The sequence below is a fragment of the Ammospiza nelsoni genome, chromosome 1 (assembly GCF_027579445.1).
Source record: "Ammospiza nelsoni isolate bAmmNel1 chromosome 1, bAmmNel1.pri, whole genome shotgun sequence".
In the NCBI taxonomy this organism is placed as follows: domain Eukaryota; kingdom Metazoa; phylum Chordata; class Aves; order Passeriformes; family Passerellidae; genus Ammospiza; species Ammospiza nelsoni.
Window position 1 is genome coordinate 133044511 of NC_080633.1, and position 16192 is coordinate 133060702.

General features: G+C 40.4%; 1 protein-coding gene across 3 annotated transcripts in view; it reads left to right on the forward strand.

Annotated features, from left to right (window-relative positions):
- The window catches only part of RAD54B (RAD54 homolog B), a 63517-nt gene extending 56356 nt beyond the window's left edge, over positions 1-7161 (forward strand). For all 3 annotated transcript variants that reach the window (XM_059480647.1, XM_059480656.1, XM_059480664.1), the window contains 4 exons: positions 1563-1824; positions 3120-3186; positions 3509-3709; positions 6376-7161. In XM_059480647.1, coding sequence (XP_059336630.1) covers positions 1563-1824; positions 3120-3186; positions 3509-3709; positions 6376-6602 — 757 coding nt within the window. In that variant the 3' untranslated portion in view covers positions 6603-7161. The remainder of the gene's footprint in view (positions 1-1562; positions 1825-3119; positions 3187-3508; positions 3710-6375) is intronic.
- Positions 7162-16192: the final 9031 nt, after the last annotated feature.

Sequence of the window (16192 nt, forward strand, 5' to 3'; positions counted from 1 at the left end):
GATTAATTTCTGTGCAATTGCTGATTTGTGGGAATCTCACATGATATAGTGTCCCAGGATAATTTTTTATGGATTCATTCCTTAAAGCCCAACTGTTCCAAAAGTATTTAACTTTTAACTTTTATTTCAAGTGATGTTTGAGTAGGACACACTGTAATTCAGTAGTGGGAAGTAAGAGCAGATCTCTTGACACTGATGGAATGGAATCTGAAGATACTTTCTTTTCACAAATCAGAAAGTTGAGCCTGTTGCTGGAGTTTATGTACTTAGCATCCCTTGAAACCAGTGACAGCTGAATATCTAAAAGTACTGGCCTTAGTTTGTGTAGGTCAGTGAAACCAGGAGTGTCAGTAAAACCTGCATCAGGTACTCTTTAGCAGTACTTTAGGGGCTGCTGATTTGAGGCATTACTTTATGCCTTAAAGTTTTGTTGCATTAATACAGTGCAGCTCATGTTTATTTTTCTTTGGTTTCTCTGCTTTCGTTGGTACTGAATAGTTTTTGCAATATACAAACTCAATTCTAGTCCTAATCTGAAGTTTATCTTCTATTTTTGAGTGCAGACAAAGATGTGACTGTTAATGTTGATTGACGAAAAAATAAGTCTTGCAAAGCTTTTACAAACAGATCATGGATGTAGTTCAGCTGTAAAGTGTAATAATAAAAATATTCTAAAACACTTCTAATATGTTAATATTTTAATTTTCCCCTGAAATTATTTGTCTATTCAGAACTTGTTTTTAATCAAAATTATTTAAAAAAATAATAAAATGTATCATTACTTTTAAAAAAATGAAATATATTGCATTTAATTTAGATGACTAAAGACCTCCAAGTGAGATCTGGCAGAAAATGCCCTGTTCTTTCACTTATGGCTTATATTCAAAAGATATTTGTCTACTTAGTAGAATCATCCTCAATATTTGGGAGGATAGAAATGCTGGATTTTCAAACCTTTGAAACCTAATTAAACAAAATTTCAGAGAAAATAGACCAACATAGCTTGGGCCATTACTGTAAGGGATCAGACCTTTCACTAGTCATCCCTGTTCTTTTCAGCCATAAAATGTAGGAAAGTCTCTGTGCTGTCCTACTCGACTTTCATTATGATTTTTGTTAGAATTTTCTGAGGTTTTCTGTAGGAATTCATAGTAGCTTTTTCAGTAAGTAGAGTTTTATATATACATTTTTTATTAGCTCCTACAACATCCTCTGCAAATGCTGTCTTAACAACAGTTATTTTGTATAAACAGATTTTAAAAAAAAATCTATCTTTGTGATTGGTTCTGAATGTTGCAATCTGTATTATGCCATATTCTGTTGCAAAAGGAGACATTAATTATTTAACACTTGAATGCTTGACTGTAAGTATAAAGCATCCAGATCTGGTATGTGCTTTTAATTAACTGGAAATGTTTTATATTGTAGAAAGTAAAACTAACCCTGAGTTGATGTGGAATTTTTCACCTTAATTTTATTTTCTTCTATGTGTTCAGTGATTTGTTGTTGGACTTTAATTTTATCAAGGTCTGTGTTGATGACTTTGTTTTACTGTTTGACAGAGTTGTGTTGGTATCCAATTACACTCAGACATTAAATGTATTACAAGATGTATGCAAACATTATGGATACTCCTATACCAGACTGGATGGCCATACTCCTGTCTCCCAGAGACAACATATTGTGGATGCTTTCAATAGCAAATTCAGCCCAGCTTTCATCTTTTTGCTAAGTTCAAAGGCTGGTGGAGTGGGACTGAACCTGGTTGGAGCATCTCATTTGATCCTGTATGATATTGACTGGAATCCAGCTACAGATATTCAGGTCTGGTAACAACTGTGTACATGTGGGTTGGGATGGGCATCAAATGAATTCTTGACTGATTTTGAATTGCCTGACTTTACATGTCTTACTGCTACCAATTATCACATTGTGTCTGGACAAGTACAACAATGAGGGAAAACTCTTCCTGAGAAGAAAAGAAGAAATATTTCTCTGTCATATTATATATACTGGGATCAGTAGAAGCCCTCTTGCAGTAAAAAATAAAAAGATTAAATTCTAGTTTCTTCAGAGGAGTGAGTCACGTATCCTCTTTGTCTCTTGATGTCTTTTTATCTGGAGAGTTGCTGTGTTTCTAAAAAGAAAAGGAAAATGGGATTAGATTGCATGGCAAATGTTGCTGTTGATTTGCAATCCCTGAGAAAAAGGGAGAGACTCTGATCACAATTGCAAGAATGAGAAAATCACATGGCAGTGATGCCAAAAGAAAGAAAAGAAAGCCAATGCTGTGCTATTCTTGTAAAGGCACTGTTGGCCTCAAGGGATTATTTAGTTGGCATAAGAGTCTTCAGTTAAAATAGTCCTTAAAAATAACAATTAAAGAAATCTTTTTATGAACTCAATAAGAAACTTTTTATTGTAGAGTAATGCTGTGTCCTTAATACCTGAAATAAGCCCTTGCTCCTCTTCCCAGGGTGAATTAGTACCCTCATGTGGTCACTTGTCTTGTTGCTTGAAAAAGTCTGGTAAATCAGACAAAATTGCTACAGGTTGCCAGAGACTGCAAGCCTGTTGTGTGTGTTTGTACTGAGGATGTAGGTGTAACCCATCTTTAAAAAAAGATCATATAGCAGTACTCAGTTTCACATCTTGTTTGTTTAAGAAATAAAAGAGGTGCAAACAATAATTTTTAGAATTTCAATAGAAATGTAAAAGTAACTTTTAAAAGCATATTGTGGAAAAAAACAATTTTGAAGATGGGGAGAATGATCAGTATTCCTGAAATATTAAATAGTTGTTAATGCTTGGAAAACAAATATGAAGAGGGGATTTCTTTCAGGAAATAATTGAAACACCCACTTTCCTACTTTAGTGTACAGAAAGGAAGAGAAGCATAAATGGCAGAAAGTAAAATATATTTTCAAAACTGTTTACAATTAATACTAGAAAACTTATAGAAACAATCACAGACAACTATTGGGGAATGCATTATCCAGGCAACATCTCTTTGAAGAAGTGGGCAGAACTGGTAATTCAGTCAGTGAAGGCTACAAGCTTTAGTGAAGTATCCCTGTAGAGCAGGCTGTTAATGCTCTTCATCTTCTTGCTTTCCTCAGGCAATGGCTAGAGTGTGGAGAGATGGTCAGAAACATGCTGTCCACATCTACAGGCTGCTAACCACAGGTCAGAGATGGTGCTCAACTTACCCAGAGTGGGACAGATGTTGACATTTTGTCCATAAAATAAAGAGAGGAAATGGTTTTGGAAATAATTTGTTCTTTAAAAATATATATTATTAGTTCTTTAAAAATGTATATTTGTTCTGAGTTCAGTTAAGATGCAGAGATCACACTGATTCACTTGCCTTTGCTTTGCTTTTTCTGAAATAACTGAAAATAGTGATTTAGCATTTCCTGTGTATATTGTTATCAAGAAATGGATTTGACTTCTTTGTAAATACTGGTCAAAAATTATCCCAATTTATCCGTTTTTCTTTTCAATACAGGTTCAATAGAAGAAAAGATTTATCAAAGACAGATCAGCAAACAAGACCTTTCTGGGGCAGTTGTAGACCTTTCCAAGACATCTGAGCACACCCATTTTTCTATTGAAGAGCTTAAAAATCTCTTTACTTTACATGAAGATTCCAGCTGTGTTACTCATGACTTGCTTGAGTGTGACTGTATGGGAAAGGTTGACCATCAAAGTGAGTTTGTTTTTCATTATCTCTGGCCACTGCTGTGGAATCCATTCTTTATATATAGTCTGTCTCTGGAGAAAACTTTGATTCTCAGTAAAAGAGGATTGAAATAATGAGGTTCATTATGGAATCTTCCACACACTGGCTGATTTATCTAATCCATAGGAGTCCCTCATAAAAGGAGGAGAAGATTAATTTCTTGCAGTAACAACCAGTTCATTTGTCATGCAAGTAGCAAATATTCACATCTATCCTTTCTGTAGGGACCTGTCTCCTGTTCTGGCATATCAAAGCTGTTTTCATACCTTGCTCTGTACAGGTATATAGGTTTAAGTTGAAAACAGGATTTAAAAAAATAAATGATCATAAGTTATGTTTGCATGTTAACCATTTTTGTTTTTATAGCTCATCTAGTCTCTTAAAGGAAAGAGTGTCTATTGCCTTGGTGTGTTTCTCTTTTGGGGTGTGAAATATCCATGTACACTATTTGCATGGGTGATAGTGTGGTACCAATACTGATGTCTTCTAAATGCACACAGAAACCTCAATAAAAAGAGCTCAAGAAATGGGTACAAGAGTGTGTATTCTCAATAGATAGGGACAGGAAAAGAAGTAATGCAGACCCAGCACTTTTTTCCTTGAAGGTTTGCATGTTCCCAGGTAATAGGTTAGACTTGTACTTCTTTCTCATCTCATTCTAACCAAAATGAGGAAGACTTGGCTAGTGACAGCACAGGGCTTCTGTAGACATAAGAATTTGATTTTCTCCTTTATTTTTGCTCCATATGCTGATTTAATCATCTTTGTATCTTTCTTTAATGATTGAAAAATTAGACCTTCTGTTTCTTCATAAGTGATTTTCTAAATTTATCATCCTCCATTTAAGTACTATTACAGGATCTGTGTGGGAAAGGCACCTTCTGAGTTAAATGTTGGCCACATTTTCCCAGTGGCATGGAGTGAGGCATGTGTGGCTCCTGGATTGCAGAAATCCAGAGAAATTTTGTGTTGCTACTGTGATGAACACTGGTGCTTGCAATTTTATTTAGCAGCTTGCAATTGTCTTAACATCTTGAATTCTTGTCTTATGCTTTGAACATACTTTGGTTTCATCAATTAAATCACAACATTGGCCTCTTGGGTTCTGTGACTTTTTCAAGGGTAGTTCCTGTTCCCAGTGAACAAAACCTTTTGGCAATAAATCAAGGAAAATCCTGAAGGCCATTATTAGTCTTAAGGGGTGGTAATGATAGTGTGAGGGGAAGGTTTGACTTCCTTAAGAGCAGAGGACAAGCTGGCTCATTGTCTCCCTAGTCAAATTGTTCTGAGTCGTGGCATTCCGTTTGATCACCCCAGAATGCAGCTACCACTAGCTGGTCTCTTTGCCTTTCCTAAGAACAAAAAACTCAAATTACTGCATCAAGAACCAGATTCCAGGTTACTGGGGATAGATTCTGCTATACAGAAAAGTCAAGAATTTCCAATGATTTGTCTCCTCCATTTCTAGCAAGTTTGATTCAAAAGATGAACTAAAGAGGAGCCAAACAATATAATGCAGGTCTCACAGCCATCATCTCCTGTGGTCCATTCACACTAGGGTCATCTTTAGGAAACTATAGGGGTCTTGAGAGAAGGATATTTCCTGTGCATGGATCATGCAGATGGGTTGCTTGCTATTCTGCTGCCCTTCACATCAGCTACAAAGCTACAAGCCTGTTGTTTTACCTGATCATAGTGTGCTTTAGGAGTTAGGAAGGCAGAATCTGCAAATGCATCTATTCTAAATTTTCATCTGGCCAGTAAAAAAATGTATTTCAAGTCTACTTCAAACATCATATGTCAGTCAAAAGGAAAGTTTTGTGTTTATGAATCTTTATGGGCTCTCAGAAACTTAAAAATACCAGGAATAGTCTGAGTCATGCTGCTCATATCACTGGTGTTTCCTAACGAGCACATAATACTGCTATGAAAAGATTTGATGACAAGTTTTAAACCAGTAACAGTATTGATGCAATTTTTTTCCATACAAAATTATTTCTTCATTTATCCCATGCATCAGGTGAATCATAAAGCCATCAATGTGTGATGTGCACTGCAATGACCTGATACTATTTGGGGCTTTAGGATCCTCTCTTAAAAGTGAATTAATCTCTTTTCCTTACTGTGATATACATTATTGTGTATATTGAACAACTTGGCATAATCTGGATGTACAGACTGTACAGATCTAGTGTGCTGAGTCAATGAAACAGCTACTAAAATTATTCTTAGCTGGCTGGAGTGATTCCTCTGGGAAGAAATTGAAGCTATCATGAATTTTGCTGCAACATACAGCTAGATTCAGATTTACCCAAAGAATGAGAGCAGGCCAAATGTCACAGAATTAGGAAGACAGGGGAAGGGAAGTTGGCAAATAAGATATTCCTTTCCCATCCATGTGTAAAAGGATTTGTCTTTATGCTAGCATGTGGTAATTTTGATAACCTTGATCACTGAGCAAGAAGCAGCCTTCCCTCTCTTACTGTGGATATATGTTTGGATTTTGTTGGTACAGAATGATTATATGTGCTGTTCTATTTTCTCTTGTTTGTTATCACCAGCTGTCTTATTGATTCAGACCGAAATTTTCTGCCTTAGTTTTCTCTGATTAGTCTACTGCATCATTTTTTCAGATACTTCCTCAGAAAAGCCTCCCGTATCTAGAAGCTGCCAGCTTGAACAAAACCATGGGAAGCCTAATTCAAAGAAGCCACTTTCCATGTCACAGCTGATGCAATGGAAGCATTTCTCTGGGCAACATCAGACTCTTGCTGATCCTTTCCTTGAAAGGATAAAAGAAAATGTTTCTTTCATTTTCCAGAATGTAACCAATCCTACTTCCCCACCTAATAAAACTTGAGTGTCTTTTTCTGCATCCTCCTTGTCATATAGGCCTTGTAAACAACTGATGTGCAGTTAACTATTGTTTTTTTGCCCAGTTCTGTTTTGTGTGTTTCTCGTGAGGTTTCTGGGTAAATGTGATTCCTGGTGTTTATACAAAGTTACAGTTATTACTAAGTTAATCATACCTGCTGTAATTATAATACAGATTTTTAAAACCGACTTTGCTTTCCAGTATTTTGTTCCTCTGATATCATATATGCACATTGATTTTTATGCACATTACTACTGTAAGTCTACTTTGATTTAGAGTTTTCATTTGATCATAATAATTTATTGCTTGTAAAGCTGGCAACTCTTCAGCCAAATTTTATAAATTAGGCAATGCTATATACATGTATATAAGGAGACTGGTTGGATTTTGTTATAACAATGTTGTGTCTCTATAAATGCAGCTTCATAACAAGGTAGATTTTTTTTTTCTGTTGAATTTACAATTTAATGAAATTCAGAGCAATAGTCACTAATGTCCAAAATTCTGAGGGCATGGCTTGATACTGTGTCAAAATATTTTTAAATTCTCCTATTGTTTTTACTTAGGAAAATAAACTATTTCTCAGACATACATAGTACAGGATTATCTTCATTTTGTTAGCTCCTTTTAAGAATGTGTTTTGTCAGACTGAAGTACTGAGCATTTTTATACTTTATTTTATAATGACTGTATTACCCCTCTTTGAAGACATAAACATTCAAAATCAGTTTGTAGCTTTTAAGTACTTTGAAATGCCCACAAGAGCAGAAGAATGGATAATTTTCAGAAATACTGCAAACTTACAGAATTTGAAGGACCCTGAGCAAGAAGAGAGCTCCATTGTCATAATCCTGCATTGTGTTTGATATGATGATATATGGTATATGAGGCAACAGAGCCTAAGTGCCCAACCAAATTTCAGAAGCATTTAAAATTATTCTCTGTGTTACTGTTAGTACTGCCTCTTTCCCTAGACTGGCATTGAATTCACAGCCCATCCTAACCCACAATCAGACATTCTCCTTGCATTTTGATGCAGTTTTGGAACTTGAAAGCCATGTGCACTGACCTCTACTTGCCATCCATATTTATTTCAGAGGGTTTTTTGAGTTTCCTTCCACTCTAATGAAGGTTGGCACCTGGAAGTAATGAAGACCAAAATGAGATAATGATTGAGAAAGTCCTAAATTCTGAATGTATTGTGTTCTTGGTAATAATTAGAATTATGCTAATAGGTAGAGTTTAAATAACATTTTAGGCTGGCTGCTAAAGAGCTCATTGTTCACCCTGTGAGTGTTGGTGGGGTGGCCACACTTATCCAGCTGCTGTGGTGCCCATTTGCTGTCAGACAAAGTTCACACAGATTATTTTGCTTAGCAAGGACAAGGTTTGCAGCTCTGGAACTCAAGGTGGAGATTCCAGGCACTCTGTATAATGATAGTTATTGTAATTAATAATTATCTGAGACTGATGATACTTAGATCTGTGCTGCCCATAAATCTCTGTAAGTTCTCTCTTGTCCCTGTCTGCAGGAGCACGTGCTGACCTTCTCTGCTGATGCTGTCACAGTAAGTAATGCTGCTTTGAGGTCAAGAAGGCCAAAGCAGCCCATGCAAACACGCTCAATGCCAGTCACAGCCTCAGTACAATTCCCTGTCTGTGCCCAGCTGTGCCAAGCTGCCCCAGACCTCTGGTGTTGTAGTGTGTTCTGTTAGTTTGTTTAATTGCTCCCCCATTTTCTGTATTGCTCCCCCATTTTCTGTAATGGTTCTGCCCTCCCAGTTTTTCCCGCCTTAGCTTTGTCAGCTATTATGTTCCCATGGCAACTCCCGCCATGGTATTGTCTATCATTTGGTTACCTTGGTTACCCCCGCCACAGTTATGTCAATCCTCTCTGTTATATGATTTCCCCTCCCCTCTGTTTCCTTATATGTAAATTTGTTCTCCTCCCTGGGCCCAGTCAATCACTCCCCACCCCTCCTAGTTTGCCAGAATCTTCTGTGCTTAGGGAGACTTGATTGGCTGTGGCTCCGGGGTCCCGCCTTTACATTGTTTCTATTGGGTTTTTCCTCATGTCAGTTATCCTAAGTTCACTCCCCTACCTTTCCCTATTGGTCCTTTGTAAACCCCTCCCTGAGATCCCTCCTCCCTTTTTAACCCTGATTCACCCTTTGTTCAGGGACGCATGCTGGTAGACATGTTAGATTCAACACCTGGGTGTCTGTCACTCCCTGGTCCTACAATAAATCTGACAAGTCCCCAGTGAGTGTCCAGACTCTTTACTCTCGTCAGCCAGCAGCGATTCCGTCCGCTGTGAGCACAGCCCGAAGCCTTCTGATGCCGAGGGGTGCTCGCACATTTGCAGCTGGGTGTTTGGCCGCCCTCCTGCCAGCCGGACACCTGACTTTAAGGCCACGCCTCGCTGCACTCTGGCAGTGGCAGCTGCAAGGTGATGCTCAGGGAACAGCTCCTCCTGCATCACTCTGTGCGTCACTGCCAGCCAGGTGTGTGTCCCCCTTCACCTGTCACGGCTGCCGGGCATGGGGGAAGTGTGCATGTGCTTCTTGGTGTGTGGGTGAGACAATACCATCCCAGTAACAGGTTACAGCACATGGCATTATACGTGATGCAGACTAAAAATCTGATTCAGAAATTTTATTTATCCTGAAAAATTATGTTTCTCACTGGAAGAATACATTGTGGAAAAGATAGGAAGTATGAATACAGACTCTAATTTATTGTGCCATCTGTGATTCTCTCACAGTAGTCTGCAACAGCCTTCATAGTGGGACCAGCCTATCCTGTTCATGTTTTATCATAATATAATAATCAGCATTTCCATACAGACTGCAGCAAGTGGACATGTGAATTCCTTCACCCTTAGTAGAGAAATGCCTCCTAGGAAAAGCCCCTGTGGTGAATTTACCCTAATCTAACTGTTGACTGGTAAGTTATATTGGGGATTTCAAGTCTCCAGCTGTGCCAAGTTGCCCCTTCTCTCTTAACAAGTGTGAAACCTGAGAGAATGGGGAAGGTGCTGAAAAACAAATATCAAGAGGATCTGATACTTGGTCTAGCAGATGGTCTCAAGTGCAGCTTCTGGATTCCTTGCCAGTGCTGCCAGCTCTAGAACCCTCTGTAATTTATGTTGCATGGTCTGACAAATCAGTGTCTTAGATCAAAGACTTGCTCTGCAGAAAGGGAGAGGCAAGGGATGTTGAAGCAATGGCTGTGTTGTAGTGCAATGCTTGAAAAAGCAGGTGTTAATTAATGTGCTTGGTTGCCTTTTCCAGTGTTTGAAGGAGGCAAGCATTACCTAATGGTAGTTCTTATGCACAGATGCCAAGGAGTCAGGCAAATCCGCCTAACAACAGGGCTCAAATTACCTCTTCATTGCAGCAGGAAGAGCAGCAGATACTACAGGTGTAAGCACAGTGGCAAGCAGCATATTCTTTCAACAACAGCTGAGCACAGATTGTTGATATTTGACATTTGGTAGTGCTATGGGACCAGTACAGAGGAATGCAGCAGGTGGTGAGTGCAGTGCCAGCTAAACACCCTAGTGCCTCTGAGATGTTGAGGGTTACCAGGTCAGGGTGTGCTCCAGCTGAGCTGAGGCTGTTTTAGGGCACTCCCTGGAATAACACTGATTTGAGCTGGTTTTCACCAGTGGTCCAGTGCTTACCCTGTCAAAAGAGAGATAGGAAGACACACTCTTTAGGGAATGGACTGCTAATCTTAGAATAGCTGCTGCAGGTCTGTGAATCACACTGGGCAGGGAGGCCTGTCAGCCAGCCCTCAGATACAGCAATCGATGCTGTGCTTGTTCCTTGCCAGGTCTTGGATGGGAGGAGGGGATTTTGGAGGATTTCAATTACTTCTGGTGCAGGGCATGCTGCCAGAGAGACAAGTGTACTGTGTGTTCCTGCCTGAGACCAACCCTGATTTTAAAAAGCAGAAGGAGTGGTGTTTTATTTATTTCTGTATAATGCAGCAAAGTTTCTTTAAATGGGTTTCATGTGACTGTTTTTGTTGATTCAGATTTTAACCATCTTGGCACTAGTTTTCTTGTCACTGAGACGGTAACCCTTAATCATTATTCTCTTAAAGAATGACAAACTGAATTATAACTCCATTCACTTTGGTGTCATACAAGTTTGTATGGCAACTGCCATACAAATGTCTTGCACTCTGACAAGAGGTTGACATCAGGTCCAGTTAAGGGTCTGCCTTTTTCAGAGGTCATAAAGTTCTTTCACTTATCATGTGGTACAGAAAGGTGCCAAATGGTGACTGAATGATTCTGTAATGGAAAAAAACTCATGGGAAGTTCTTAAAATGCCAAATATGGAACAAGCTTTGACAACTGCTTGGGTTTACCACCAGGAATTTGGAAAGACATGTTCCAGCCCTTGCAGGCAAGTAACACACAGAAGGAAAGTAGTTCTTTCACGTGCTTTCCATTGAATGAAAAGTTGACGTAAATCAGGGTTGTTTATGTGTGGCTTAAATAAATTATGTGTTTGTGGCCAGAAGATCTGGGAAGGGTATAAAGAAGAATGAGAAAAACCACTTTGGGCTTTATGGAGTAACTGAAGAATAAGCTGAATTGAGAATGGTTTTTAACACAGCCTTGTGTGCTTTTCCTTGGTACAAAAGCAAGACTGTAGGCACAGGTACTCACAGGACTTAGGATGTGTGATGCACTGTTCCACTCCTGCAAGGTGGTACATGTTTGCACAAGCAGCACCAGGCAGAACCAGGTAAGTAATCCTGAACACTGCAACCAGCTTGTGAGTATTGTGCTAGAAATTTCCTGTCTTGGGTGCATTGGTTGCTGCTACCTTTCTCCTGGCTTTTCATCAACGTGTGGAAATATAAACAGATTTGGAGAAAATATGCCCATCTCTGTGGCTGTTGCTGCTTCCAGCCCTTTCTTCTCTCTCAGCCTGAGTTCTCCCTGTACTCCTTTGTTTGCTTAGTTTGATTTATACCCACTTGACAACATATGCTCTTCATTCTCCTCTAATTAATTTCCTTCCAAGAAGGCAAAACGTCAGTCAGTTTGACAAAAGCCTGGCCCCTGTGAGCTGGATTTTTGGGTGTTTTCTGTCAGCTTGTCATAGATCCTTTCCCTCTGTTCACGTGTCACTACCTTGCCCCAGGTTTTAGTTTGCTAGAGTGTGAGTTATGACATGTAATAATGAGTTCTCTCTTGGCTCTTGACTTTTCAAGATCCCTTTTGAGGGATAGATTTGCTCAACAATAGAAGTGCAATCTGAAATTTCCTCCCTCTGCCCAGAACATGTTGCCTTTGATGGAGTTTTCATCCTGTAGGTGGTTTGGGCAGACAGGTCTCCACAGCCTCATTGAGTCAGAGTTCTGTGCAGGAATCAAGACTTAGCCAAAACTTTGCAGACCCAAGATCTAAATTCAATTCCAGCAATAAATTCAAGCAATGTGTAAAGTAGATGAACATTTGTGTGTTATTCATGGTAATGTCACATTTGAAGTGTGTGTTACAAATGTAGAAGGGGTTAACAGTACTTCCTAATGCTAAAGCTGGCCAGCACTTCCTGCTATACACCACTTTCCTCTTTCCTTTGCTGCTATGAAATTTTTCCTCTTTTTTCCCTCATCAATTTTTTTGCTGCCAGGCTGATTTATGTTTGTGTTGCATCAAAACCTTCAGCAAAAATATCTGATCTGTTCCTGAGACAGGGTAGGAAAAAACACTTTGTTTTGTCCTTATTCCAGAACTGGAAACCCTTCTGCTGAAATGCCTTCTTGCCTTCATATTTTGGCTAAGGACTTAAAATAGAGGTGGGAAAAAATAGGAGGAAAAGGCATGGCTTCTGCACTAACATGTTTTTCACTGTTCCCCTTAGTTTCTGCACCAGTTTATAATTATTTGCAAAAACACAGGCAGTAGAAATATTCTTTCTTTTGAGCAGCTAAAATGTCCCCTGATTTGTCCTACACTAGCTTTTATGAGACTCACAGCTGCACAGTGTTATTGATTTGAGCAAGCTGCAATCCCTCAGAGCTTTTACCAGTGATCAGGCCCTGAATGTCCCACATCCCACAGAGTGACTAAATGCAGTCTGACCAGAGTTGTTTAAGAGATCCTTTCTGCAATTCTTGACTCCAGTTGCTCTCTGCTGGGCAGGCCACAGTGCCACAGTTGACAGCAAGGAACTGTCTCATCTGTGTCCTAAATCAGCCATTCCCTCCACCTCCAGGAGGAAAAAAGAACCATGTCACTCACTAAGTAACACTGTAGCTAAGGTGGTTTGGGGTAAGGAAACCGGAGAGATCAGGGTTGTCATGGAGAGAGAAAAGGAAGTGGAGGGGACTCGGGAAAGCAAGGAGATGATAGGAGAGAGGAAAAGACTGGGCAAACAAAGGCTTACATGGTGACCTGCTGACTGAGCAGGATGTGTGGGGACAAAGGGTAAAAAAAAAAAAATAATCAAGATTGGAACCAGATACCATTACTAAACAGAAAGAAGGATTGAGTTTGGTGAAAGGAGTGAGAGTGCTTTCCTCCAAGTCCTGTAATGGACTCCTTGATTCCTGGTCTCACATTCTGCTTTCAGTAAATGCTCACTGTGGTTGGTTAACCTTGACTGGACACCAGGTACTCACCCATCACTCTCCTCAGCTGGACAGGGGTGTGAAAATATGACAAAAGGCTCACAGGTTGAGATAAGGACAGAGAAATCACTTGCTGATTGCCATCATGGGCAAACCAGATTTGACTTGGGGAAATAAATTTAACTTATTGGAAACCAAATTCCAAGTAGGATAATGAGAAATAAATCCTAAAATGACTTCCCATACCCTCACTACTTCTGGGCTCAACTTCACACCCAGTTTTCTCTCCCTCCTCCCTCCCAGCAGTGCAGGGGGATAGGGAATGGGGGTTGCAGTCAGTTCATCACAAGTTATCTATGCCTCTCCTTCCTCTTCAGAAACAGAACTGCTCACACTCAACTCATCTTTCAGCATGGGGTCTCTCCCATGGGAGACAGTCCTCCACAAACTGCTCCAATGTGAGTCCTTCCATAGGCTGCAGAGGGGTACAGTCCTTCAGGAACAGGCTCCAGGGTTGTTCCCTGCAGGGTCACAAGTCCTGCCAGCAGACCTGCTCCCCATGGGCTGCTCTCACCATGGGCCCACAGGTCCTGCCAGGGCTCTGCTCCAATGGGGCCTTCCATGGGGCCACAGCCTCCTTCACTTCCCCCCTGGCCTGGCCTGGGGTGCTCCAGAGGCTGCAGCTGGATCTCTGCTCCACTCTGGACTCCATGCTCTGCACCATAGGTTCCAGGGGAGCCTCAGCTTCAACACCTGGAACACCTCATCCTCATCCTCTCTGACAGTGTTTCTCTCACATGTTCTCTCTCCTCTCCTCCAGCTGCTGTTCCACATTTCCAGGCCCTCCCTTTCTGCCTCCCCCTTAAACACATTATCCCAGAGGTATCACCACCGTTCCTGATTGACTCAGCCTTGGCCAGCTGTGGCTCTGTCCTGGAGCTGGCTGGCATTGGCTCTGTCAGACATGGAGGAAGCTTTCAGCAGCTTCTCACAGAAGCTACACCTGGAGCCCCCTGCTGCCAAAATCTTCATACTCAAACCCAATACACCCGTGGAGTCACTGGCAAAGCAGTTGTGTCCTCTCAGCTCATGTCTGTAAGCTTCCAGAGTCATTGACTTCTTTGCTATTGATTTGTGCATCACTGGAAATTTGAAAGTATAATCCAGATGAAAAAGTTTGCAACTTTCATTGCAGCATGACCTCTTAAAGGACACAGTCTGTTTTGCAAGCCGTGGACATTCAGGATTAATGTTGCCTTGTAGACATTTAAAGACCTTGTACATGTGCATCCCAGTGAAGTCTTGTGCGAGCATGTATTCTATTTCCTTGCTTCATCCAGCTAAGAGGATGGACAGCAACCTGGGAATAAATTGTGTTGCAGCTGATGTGAACGGAATTGGTGTTTTCTACATGTACAGAAATCTGGTATAATTTCAGAGCAGTCATTCCAAATTAGCCAATATCTTAGTCACAGCAGTATATGAAAGATATTAAAGTATTAGAGAGCATCCAAAGGAGGGCAACAAAGTTGGTGAATTGCATGGAGGGGAAACTGTATGAGAAGCAGCTGAGGTCACTTGGTCTGTTCAGCCTGGAGAAGAGAAGACTGAGGAGAGACCTCATTGCAGTCTGCAACTCCCTCATGAGAGGAAGAGGAGGGGCAGGCACTGATCTCTTCTCTCTGGTGACCAGTGACAGGACCCAAGGGAATGGCCTGAAGTTGTTCAGGGGAGTTTTAGTTGGATGTCAAGAAGAGGTTCTTTAACCAAAGAGTGGCTGGGCACTGGAACAGGCTCCCCATGGAAACGGTCACAGCACCAAACCTGACAGAGTTCAAAAAGTGTTCAAAAAGTGAAAACACTTTCAGGCACAAGGTGTGACTCTTGGGGATGGTCCTGGGCAGAGCCAGGAGTTGGACTCGCTGATCTTGATGCTCACTCCCAACTCAGTTTATTCTGTGTGACTTTTAACTGCTGTCTCTAGTTTCTCTGCTCCACCCCATAAGTGCAGTTAGGAACTCTTGATCAGATAGCAGTGATGTGAAGATAAATTAGTCAAATTCTGTGCAACACTTGTCTATCTATGGGAGAAATGAGTAATCCAACCTGACATTTAGAGAGAAGGTGGATCTGAATTCTTATCAAAGATGCACAACAAAAGAGTAAGAGAAGACAGTTATTGACTGTAGAATGAGAAAATCTGAAATCTGACTGGAAATAATAATAATAATAAATAATAATAATAATAACAACCACCCCACACAGCAAAAGAGATCAACATTTAAAGAGGCCTCCCAGAAGTCTGTGAAAGCTCTATCCTTAGCAGTTTTTGAAACCAGACTGAAACAAAATCCCAAGTAACCGGATCTAACATTGAAGTTGGTGCTTTTCTCAGTAGAAGGTTAAGCTAGAGGACCTCCTAAGGGTCTTTCCAATGTAAGTGATCTCCTGGCCTGTATTAGGAATATGGAGAAAGTACAGATCTGTAAGGCATGTGACTGACTAATCGTCACCAACTATTGTCAAGGGTACCTTGAGTTCTAAAACCTGTGATAGATGTAGAACAAAAGAATCTGCTCAGGAGCAGTGAGGTTTTAAAACCTGACATGAAGAAAGAGTTCAGAAATCCTGCTTTGTGGAGGATATGAAATCAGCAGGCTGAAAAGAGTTGTGAGGTCTTTTACCAACTGTGTGCTGCCAGCTTCCAGAAGCCAGAGTATACCAAGGAGCCTGAAGCTGCAGATGAACAGTGGAAGATTGCCTAAGCCTGAAAGCCACTTGTCAAGATGCTTTTAGCAATGACTCTACTCTTTGTCTAGCCATTGGCAAACTGTGTTGTTTTGAATATCTGTACAATAAAGAAAAGCTTAACTCAAAAGCATTAGTAATCTGTGTATCTTCTCCCAAAGATGTTGCAAGTTTTAATGGTCTCAGAAGCTGAAGAAACTGCTGAAGTGTTGCAAAAAAAATATCACCTT